The sequence below is a fragment of the Psammomys obesus genome, unplaced genomic scaffold (assembly GCF_907164565.1).
Source record: "Psammomys obesus unplaced genomic scaffold, mPsaObe1.curated_primary_1811, whole genome shotgun sequence".
NCBI lineage: Eukaryota > Metazoa > Chordata > Mammalia > Rodentia > Muridae > Psammomys > Psammomys obesus.
In genome coordinates, this window is record NW_026585504.1 from 22,416,026 (window position 1) to 22,426,659 (window position 10,634).

Below are 10,634 nucleotides of genomic sequence, written 5' to 3' on the forward strand. Positions count from 1 at the left end.
TTCTTTCTTTCTTTCTTTCTTTCTTTCTTTCTTTCTTTCTTTCTTTCTTTCTTTCTTGTTTTTTTGGTACTTGGTTTTGGTTTTTTAAAGACAGGGTTTCTCTGTTTAGCCCTGGCTGTCCTGGACTCACTTTATAGACCAGGCTGGCCTCAAATTCACAGAGCTCCACTGCCTCTGCCTCCCCAACTGCTGGGATTAAAGGCATGCACCACCATGCCCAGTTTACACAGGCATTTCTTATTTGCTCTGCTCTGTTACCCAAGGAATTACAAGGAATGTTGACCTGTTTTATGAGACATTTCCACCAGGTAGCTTCAGATGGGTGAACCAAGCCTTGGAACTTCCACAGTTCTCTCTACATAGGTCATTTCCCTCTTCAGCCTAGATATGGACGTAATCTGCGGCTGATAGAACTTTCTTCATCCTTGTTTTACTGTAATCTGTGGGACTGGTTCATCATTTCTCTCTAGAGTGTAGAGATAGTGGGCATCAGAATTACGGACTCATAGGTCGGCCTTTGGACTTGTGCCAAAATTTAGAGAACCCACATCAACCAATATTGTTCTTCAACCTAGGTGTATAACTCAGAGGAAGAGGGCTTGCCCAGCATGTGCAAGGTTATGGGTTCAATGGGTCCTCTAGTACCAAAACAATAAATAAAGATTCGATAGTTATAGTAAGTTTGGAGCATTTTATTTCCTTCTAATTGTTACATTCAAACTTAGCATGGTATTACTAGCCATTTCCTTTGACCTCACCTCAATCAGGGTGCACTGGCACAGAGACAGTTCAGTCCCGTCCTCCAGTACTGGTGGCTGTTTGTTGGCTCCCTTCCCACAGCCTCTGTCAGCTTCTTCCTGGGCAGCGAGAGAAGGACCGACAGCTGGAGGGCAGCCTGGGGCCTGTGCCTGTCAGCCCCATCTGCTGAGGTGCAGAGGCTCTGGTCCAGCAAGAGTTCAGAAGCAGTATATACCCTTGTCTCTGCCCAGTGAAGCATACATAACATGTGATGTCTGAAGATAAGCGCCCCAGTAAGCAAGAAGCATTCCTTTCCGCCTGGCTTAATTTTCCACTTTACAATTCCTATGGCCATTACAGGACATACAATTTATAGCCAAATTATCACTCTCGTTTTAATAATGGGGCATAAAGCCAGAATGCACTGTTCTCTTTAAATGCTACACAGAAGCTGAACAGTCTGGATTTGTTATCTATCCAGCGTATTTTAAAACACAAGAGAAATTTCCTAACTCAACTTAACTGCAAGGGTGCTTATGAATAATTAAATCTAGAAGCTAGAAATCCACAGAAGCGACCATCGATGTGTTCCTATAATCCATGGAGTAGCACACACCAACACTCTTGCTTCCTGAGCTCTCAGCCTTGTGAACGTCTTATAGGATGGGTCCTTGGTGAGGGGTGAGGGACCAGTAACTTCCCTTACTTACTATTTCTCCACTCAGACAGATGGTCTTCCATCCCATCCTATACTTTCAGCATGCCAATAACACAATCCGTTAGACTCAACCGAACTTAGAAATTCTCCACAAAGAATTTTGTGATTTAGTCATTATTTCCAGAAAGTTCACTAAATTAGCAACACTACAGCATAATTAAAACAGTCTTGTTTTTAACGCCATTGCTCATATTCTTAACACACATAAATCATGCCCTGCTGTGTAACACTTCATGTAGGCACCCTCTCAGGGAGGACAACTGTAATTCTAATTCTACACCATTGTTGTTTAGTGCTTTAACATTAGGGAAGTGGGAGGCTTTGTGTGATTTCTATAATTAATTTTAAAGCAGCCTTTTATGAAAGGCCATTTTAATAATGTGTTCTTATTGGGAAGTGAAAAATCTTAACATTTCTCGCTCGGAGGGATTTTTATTTTTCAGATTCGTAATTGGGATATTTCCACAATGGCAATTATGCAGCCAACATGAAGACTTTCTTACATGGCTCCTCTCCCAGAATGCTCCAGTTAAAGGAAGTAATGCCTAGCGCAGGGTGCCCTACTGTGAGAGTTTTGCTTAATCATAGCCTTCCCCTACGCATATCAACCCCTTCCACACATCCGTCTGACACGCCAGCAATTCCTACCAGTCCTAATGCCAAAACAAAACTGGCAACTGGCTGTTTACATCGCTTTGGTCCAACCTATCCTCTTTCCCCATGGCTGTTTCAAGAACTTGCTAATTGGTCCTCAGACCTCTCCATGTAGGAGTGCCAGAAGAATATTGTGTTTCCTCACTTAAGCCCATGATCAGTTTCCCACTTAGAATGAAGCCAAACACCTCGCCAGGGCGTACAAACTGCCTTATGCACCCCCATCTCACATTTCTTCTCCCCTTCCTTGAGGCAATAGAGGCATCACCTATAGCAACTACCTGCTTTCCTACTGTGGGGCCTTCTCATGTGTCCATCTATTGAGACCCTCTTCCTCCACCTCTCCAGCCCACTGGAGTCTCCACAGAGAGGCCTTTCTTGATGCCATCTCTAGAAGCCTCCTCCTTCTCTGAGTAATTGCACATCTCCCTGCTTTAGTCCATCAGATGATTAAGCCTACTCATCTGTTAGAAAACCTGCTTTGTAACACTAGAAGCAGTGGATATGTTGTTCATCACCGAATCCCCAGTGCAAAGTCAGCTGTGAGTTGTGTAGGCTCAGCCATTGTTTTTCAAGAAAGAGGAAAGGAGTGTTAGGCTGTTAAATGCCAGCACTATCTTTATATTGATTTTTCCTGTGAGATTATCATTGAGCGTCCAAGGGCTATATATCTTACCATGTTTTACTTACTTAAAACTGTGGTCTATTTCCTCTGTTTTACATAATTGAAGTTGACTTGTGAACGCTACATTTGTAGTCTCTAGACTAGGGTCATATGAAGTGCCACTGTCTGGTGGTGTCTTAATCCTTTCTCCTTGTCAGAAAAACTTTGATATTCACCATAACATGACCTTTATATGTAGAAAACTGAAATTCATACAGAGTTCTAAGTAAAAAATATTGAATACTTGTGTGTTAGTAATTAATGTCTGCCTATCATTGCTGTGAACCCGAAAGAGTCCTTTCTCCTTCTATGGGAGATGAGAATGGGTTGGACCAAGGTGGTACCAGCGTCCAGAAGCTCATTTTGGATTTAGAACAGGTACTGTTATAAATTGCTATTAGGTCAAGTGTGTGCGTGGAAGAGAATAGAGGGAGAGGATCAAGGTTTTGATTTAGAAATTGGATGGACCATAGTGTCAGGCCAGAATGCCTACAGAGAGGCGGTGCCCCTTAGGAAGGCATCATGGGGAGCACCTGTTTGCCCTTTCACTCTCCTGAAACCACTACCTACCATTGTCTTCATATGGCTGCTCTGAGAACTATAGACTTTCCTGTGTTGAAAACTCTAGTATTACATTTTTTTTGCCTGAACATGCAGCATTTACTATTTTATTTATATAGTTTTATTATATTTTTAAACTAGCATGTGGGTAATTTATGCCAAGTAAAAAATACATGTTTCCATGGTGATGTTTCAATATGATTTTTATGGAGAAGTATCTTGCTATGTTCTCAATATTGTAGTTATGTCTTTTCTAATTACCCACTGCACTAAGGATAAACACCAAGTGTCTTTTGTGTAATAAAACTCCTAAGAACATGTCATTGAAGTTCCCTTGAGGATGGTTCCTGGACACTCAGTTCTCTATGCTGTTGTCTCTATGCATGAAGATATTTGCTATGCTGAATCTGAGTTTGATGAGTTCCCAACAGCATGGTTTTGAGTATGGCTATAACCTTTAATATTCATTTAGTTGAGGCAGTATACTTTTTGACCTCTCATTTCTGCTGTCTTGAAATGACAGAGTACGCTTTCTGATGGGTGGTCGGCATGGAGAATTTAAGTTCCTGCCTCCCTCTGGCTATGCCCCTTGCTATGAAGCCTTACTTCCAAAGGAGAAGATGAGATTGGAGCCTGTCAAAGAATATAAGCGTGATGCTGATGGTGTTAGGGATCTGTTGGGTACCACTCAGTTCCTCTCGCAAGCCTCCTTCATCCCATGCCCCATAGACACCAGTCAGGTAAGTCTAAATTGCATATGACAGGCAATCTCAATGAGCATCTCCACACGAAGCACTGTACTTTCGAGGGATGCAGAATATATCCAGTATTCTCTGAGAACTCATAGCCAAGTTGAATATATAAGAAGCAAATAAGTTATTCTTTTAAAGGTCAAATGTAATAAATGCAGAATGAACAGGATGCATGTCCTTTAGGACGGGATGTTCCCAACAGTCTGAGAACAGACGGAATTCAATCTGGACCTTTCCACAGCTTAAATGGAGAGGACTGCGGGACAGGGACATAACAGCATGGGAGGGGTTGATGTAACAACAATGGGATGAATAAAGGTTGAGCTTAGAAGCAAAAAGTAAGGTCAAGTCTCACATGGATGGACAGTTGGGAGAAGGAAGAGCATGGAGGTGGCAAGTTGAAAATGAAACAGAGAGTGTGGACTGCATGGGAGTGCTTGGCAAGTGGGTTCCTTTTCCCAGCATCTGTATTTTTGGCGGAGGCACATTCGTCTGGTATGATAAGGAAACTGCAGAAGCTTTCAGCAGTTTTTACACACCAGCGCCATTTTTTTCAACGTGTGTATGTGCTTGTGCATGTCTATGAATGTGCAGATATACTTGGGGGTGGTGAGTGTGTATGTGTGTGAGAGAGAAAGAGAACTGCATGTGTGTGCAGACTTGTGTGTGTGTGTGTATGTGTGTGCGTGCGTGTGTGCATGCATGTCCACCTGTGTGTGGATGGAGGCCAGAGGAGTGTAATCCTTATGAAAGGCTTCCACCTCCTTGGAGTCAGGATCCCTTGCTGGCCTGAAGCTCAGCCATTCAGTTAGACTGGCTAAACAAGGAATCCCGTGGATCCTCACCAGTGCTGGGCTTACAAGAATGTGGAACCCTAGCACTTTTAAATGGATTTGGGAATCAATTTCAGGCCTTTGTGTTGGCTTTGCCAGCTAATCCATCTCTGTAAGCCCACTGGTGTGCTGTTTAAACCACTTTTCTATGTGCTCTAGTACAGTGGTTCTCAAACTTCCTCATGCTGTGGCCCTTTGATACAGTCTCTCATATTGTGGTGACCCCCAACCTTAAGACTGTATTTGTTGCTGCTTCGTAACTGTAATTTTGCTACTGTTATGAATCATAATGGAAGTTCTGATATGCAGGATATCTGGTATGTGGCCTCTGTGAAAGGTTTTTTCAATCCCCAGAGGAGTTGTGACCCACAGGAGAACCACTGCTATAGAAATTAATTTTTTAAAAAAGGATCTGGCCTCTAAAGCACTTAGCGTTGACAGTATATGTGAATAACAGGTCTTTTCACATGTAGAATATCTCTAGTTTGCATTTCCATAGCATTCATATGACCTTATTACATTCAGGTGCTCTGGCTGGTCTTGTATGTATCCATGGATGGCCTTGAACTCTTAGCAGCCTCCTGCCTCAGCTTTGCAAGCTCTGGAATTGTAGCCATTGTACCCAACTTATGCGTGGATCATGAATCTGCTTCTCCCCTCCTGTAGCCAATAATTTTAATATCCAATAAATTGGAGAACTCTGCATTCCCCTGCCCATTTCAATACATAATTCAAGCTCTGGGATGTAGAGGAGAGCTTCGGTAGGAAACTGAGGAGCTTGCGGGTAACAAGAGATCCTGGGAATCAGAGTCTGGTTTCTGTGTGTTCTAGAAACGATAGAAGAAAAACATGACTCTCAGTTCTGTAACTGGGGATGTACAAATTAAACTTGGGCTAAAAGTTTAGCAAGAGAGAAAAAAAAGCATATTTTAATTAGGGAAGAGTTGAAAAAGAATGGCAGCTCGGGGTAGACGTTAGAGAATATGGGCTCTCCAACAAAGGAGTGTGGAAGGGAATAAGGGGAAGGAAAAAATATATATATACTCCTCAAAGGAACAATAAACAGGTCCTTAGAACATGAAAGATGTGGTTGCTTTTTGACAGTGTTTGTCTGGGTATGGGGCTGACATGTCTCTGATGGCAGTGGTCAGTGTCCCCAGGAAAGAAATGGTTGAATTCTTTGAGAAAGATCTCCATTTAGGAAGATAGGGGAACAGAACACTTTCTACAGTAGATATTTCTCAGATATATTCATCTTCCCTTATTCTCCAGTGACATAAGATGATATCCTGAACTCTTTACAGCTGGGAAGCTTTAGGGACAAAACCAGAAGGACCTTTCGCTGAGCACAGAGTTGTTAGTGCCAGTGCAGTAACAGAGGAGAGTGAGCAGGATTGCCTCTGCCCCTGATGTCCTAGAAGAGACTGGGTAAAATAGAGTTCAAACAAATGAGGGAAGTGTTGACGTGGGAGGAGAGTACTTGACCCAGAAGTAAGAAGAGTTCCCTAAACATGCATGTGACAGTGTTGGCAGTGCCAGGTACCACCTAGAAGACACGTTTCCCGGCACACCCACGAGGGATTTTCTATTTTAGGCTAGCCTCTGCCCATGCCTGCGGTGGATTATCTTGAATAGGTTCAGGTGGGAAGAACCATCCCAAAGAGGGTAGTCCCATTGCCTAGGCTGCACAAAGGAGGAAGCCAGCTGAGCATAACAATTCGCCTGCCTCTCCTTCCTGTCTGTGGCTGCCATGGGACCAGCCACCCCCTCAAGCTCTCGTCAGCTTCACTTAGTTTACAGTGATGGATGGAACCCTTGCCTGCCACGATGGACTGTAACTATGAGTCAAAATAAACCCACGCCCCCCCCCCTTACGTTGCTTTTTGTCAGTGTATTTTATCACAGCAACCAGAAAAATAACTAAAATAATGACGAGTTGAAGATTTGGATATGAAAGAGATGCAAGCCCTGAGAGCTTTGATGTCTAGATTCAAACCTGAGTTTTAAGGGCTCTGTAAGAAAGGCAATGCTCCTAGCCAATAGGAAAAAACTCTTTGAAGAGATGTAATTTATTACTATGAACTCTTTGAAGAGATGCGGTTCGTTACCATGAATACCTTGTAATTTTTTTTTTAGACTCTATCATTCTGTAAAATTATTCACAAAGGAGAACTTAAATATAGGATACTTGGAGTCCTCCCTGGGGAATATTAAGAAATACTTTGTAGGTTAAGAATTATTAACTAAAACATTTAATGCTTATCCCAGCTAGATTCCTTCCTGGTTACTTCCCCAGCCCCTGGGTCCTAGCTCCTGTTAAGAGCTGGCAAGCATGTTTGGGTTCAATGTTAGCCAAAGGAAGTTAGAATCTGTGTTTTATTTGGAGCTCTCATTGTTTTAGGGACTGTTGAGCCATCAACATAAAAATAACAATAACAACAAATTAAAGAAAATAGGAGAAAACAAGGTGGGCCCTCAGTTTGTGGCCCCTATGGGGAGAAAGTACCAGGAAAGCAGAGAAACTCCTTGGAGGGACCAGCTTTTCAGAAAAGGCTTCCACAAGGGAGTGAGTGTATTAAATGATAAGTGCTTAAATGGTATCAAATGTGTATGTGAGAGAAAGAGAGAGAGTATGTGTGTTGTGTGTGTGAGTGTGTGAATATGCCTGTGTATGTATGAGTGTGTGTGAGGATGTGTGTGTAGTATGTGTTATGTGTGTGTGTGAGAGAGGTATGTGTGTGTGAGTATGTGTGTGTATGTTTCTGTCAGTGTATATGTGAAAAAGAGAGACAGAGAAAAAGTGTGTGTGTGTGTGTGTGTGTGCGCGCGCGCATGTATGTGTGTGTTCACCTCTGTGATACAGGGAACACGTAGAGATCAGAAAACAGCTTTCTTGAGTTGATTTTCTCCTTGTACTCTGGGGTGGGGAGAAGATCAAATTCAAGCTTGTGTGTTGGAGAGCTCTGATAAGGGTGAGGTGCTGTGGGGCACAGAACTGTAGAGCTGTAGTCATTTGGAGTCACTCGAGAGCTAAGTGCTGAGTTCTAGGCAGTGCAGCCCTCCTCATTTGTAGTGGAGTCGGCTGGAGCAGTGTAGACTTCATCCAGTTCATTCTTGTAGCTCTGGCTTTTCTCTTGCTCCTTCTCCTTCAGGTTGTTCTGCCACTTCACCTAGAGAAGATCCGAGACAGACTGGCTGAAAATATCCATGAGCTTTGGGGAATGAATAAAATAGAACTCGGCTGGACTTACGGCAAAGTACGTGCTTCTATGGCCAGCCCCAGGAGGATTGTCATATTGGGAGGAGGGTTCCTTGAACATTTGGTTGAGAATGGGAATGGGTGAACCCAAATGCCCTCTTCCTCCAACCTGTCTAACCTTTGCAGTGGTCAGTAGCAGCCCGTTCTTCAGTTTGTCTGTAGCCAGCACTGAAGAGACCATCTCCTCCCAGGCATACAGGAAACCAATCACCCATCTTACATCTTAACTCTGGTTTTGTTTTCTTTTTTCCTTTTTTTTTTTTAGTTAATTCATTTAATATCTCAGTCACAGGCCCCTCCTTCCTGTCCTCCCAGTCCCACCCTCTGTCCTGCATCCCCTCTCTTCTCTTCCTCGGAAAAGGAGAGCCCCCTGCCCAGACACACCAGCTCATCTATTCTTATGAGGACTGAGTTTGTCTTCCTCCCCTGTGGCCATAGAGAAGTAGAGAAGTCCCATCAGGGGGAAGTGGTCAGAAAGCAAGCAACATAGTCTCTGTCAAAGATATTCCCCACTACCCTAACTAGTGGGCCTACGTGAAGCCTAATATGCCTATCAGACTTATCTTCTTGGATTGTGCATTGTAGTATGTCTATCCTGAATTATATGACTAAAATCTTATAAGTGAGTATATACCATGTGTGTGTTTCTGAGTCTGGGATACCTCACTCAGAATGATTTTTTCTAGTTCCCTCCATTTGCCTGCAAATTTCGAAATCTCCTTGTTTTCTTTTTTTTTTTAATGTTTTATAAAATGTAATTTTATTATTATTTTTTTATTATCAGTTACATTTTATTAACTCTGTATCCCAGCCGTGTCCTGCTCCCTCATTCCCTCCCAATCCCACCCTCCCTCCCTCATCTCCATCGTGCCCCTTGCCAAGTCCGCTGATGGGGGGGACCTCCTCCCCATTCATCCGATCCTATTTTGTCAGGTATCTTCAGGACTGGCTGCGAAGCCCTCCTCTGTAGCCTAACAGGACTGCTCCTCCCTTGTGGGGTGGGGAGGTCAAAGAGCCAGTCATTGAGTTCCTGTTAAAAATAGTCCTTGTTCCCCTCACTATGGGAAACCAATTGGTTACTGAGCTACCACAGGCTACATCTGATCAGAGGTTCTAGGTTATATCCATACATGGTCCTTGGTTGAATGTCAGTCTCAGAAAAGACCCTGTGCCAAGATATATTTGTCCTTGTGAAGCTCCTATCCTTTCCCCATCATACTAACTCCCCTTCTTTCATATGATTCCCTGTACTCTGCCGAAGGTTTGGTCAAGTCCTATATCCCCCAAGGAAATTGAAGCAGTCATTCACAGTCTCCCCTCCAAAAAAAGCCCTGGGCCAGATGGTTTCAGCGCAGAATTCTACCAGACCTTCAAAGAAGTGCTCACACCAATTCTCCTCAAACTATTCCACAAAATAGAAACAGAAGGTACATTACCAAATTCATTCTATGAAGCAACAGTCACCCTGATACCTAAACCACACAAAGACCCAACAAAAAAAGAAAACTTCAGACATATCTCTCTTATGAACATTGACACAAAAATACTCAATAAAATACTTGCAAACCGAATCAAGAACACATCAAAGATATCATCCACCATGACCAAGTAGGCTTCATCCCAGGCATGCAAGGGTGGTTCAACATACGGAAATCCATCAATGTAATCCACCACATAAACAAACTGAAGGAGAAAAACCACATGATCATCTCCTTAGATGCTGAAAAAGCATTTGACAAAGTCCAACACCCATTCATGTTTAAAGTCTTGGAGAGATTAGGGATACAAGGCACATATCTAAACATAGTAAAGGCAATATACAGCAAGCCTATAGCCAACATCAAACTCAATGGAGAGAAACTTAAATCAATCCCACTGAAATCAGGGACAAGACAAGGCTTCCCACTCTCTCCATACCTCTTCAACATAGTACTTGAAGTCCTAGCCAGAACAATAAGACAACTAAAGGAGATCAAGGGGATACAAATCAGAAAGGAAGAGGTCAAAGTGTCACTATTTGCAGATGATATGATAGTATACATGAGCGACCCCAAAAATTCAACCAGAGAACTCCTCCAGCTGATAAACACCTTCAGCAAAGTGGCAGGATACAAAATCAACTCAAAAAAATCAGAAGCCCTCCTGTATACCAAAGACAAAAGGGCCGAGAAAGAAATTAGGGAAACAACACCCTTCACAATAGCCACTAATAACATAAAGTACCTTGGGGTGACACTAACCAAGCAAGTGAAAGACCTGTTAAAAAAAACTTCAAGTCTCTGAAGAAAGAAATTGAAGAAGATATCAGAAGATGGAAAGATCTCTGTGCTCATGGATTGGTAGGATTAACATTGTGAAAATGGCCATCCTGCCAAAAGCAATCTACAGATTCAATGCAATTCCCATCAAAATACCAACTCAATTCTTTACAGACCTTGAAAAAAAGATTCTCAGC

General features: G+C 42.7%; 1 protein-coding gene across 1 annotated transcript in view; it reads left to right on the forward strand.

Moving 5' to 3' along the window:
• The window catches only part of Ryr3 (ryanodine receptor 3), a 530,745-nt gene that overhangs the window by 301,567 nt on the left and 218,544 nt on the right, over positions 1–10,634 (forward strand). Inside the window, exons 20-21 of the mRNA XM_055599056.1 lie at positions 3,859–4,075; positions 8,073–8,177. Of these exons, the coding sequence (XP_055455031.1) occupies positions 3,859–4,075; positions 8,073–8,177 (322 nt within the window). The remainder of the gene's footprint in view (positions 1–3,858; positions 4,076–8,072; positions 8,178–10,634) is intronic.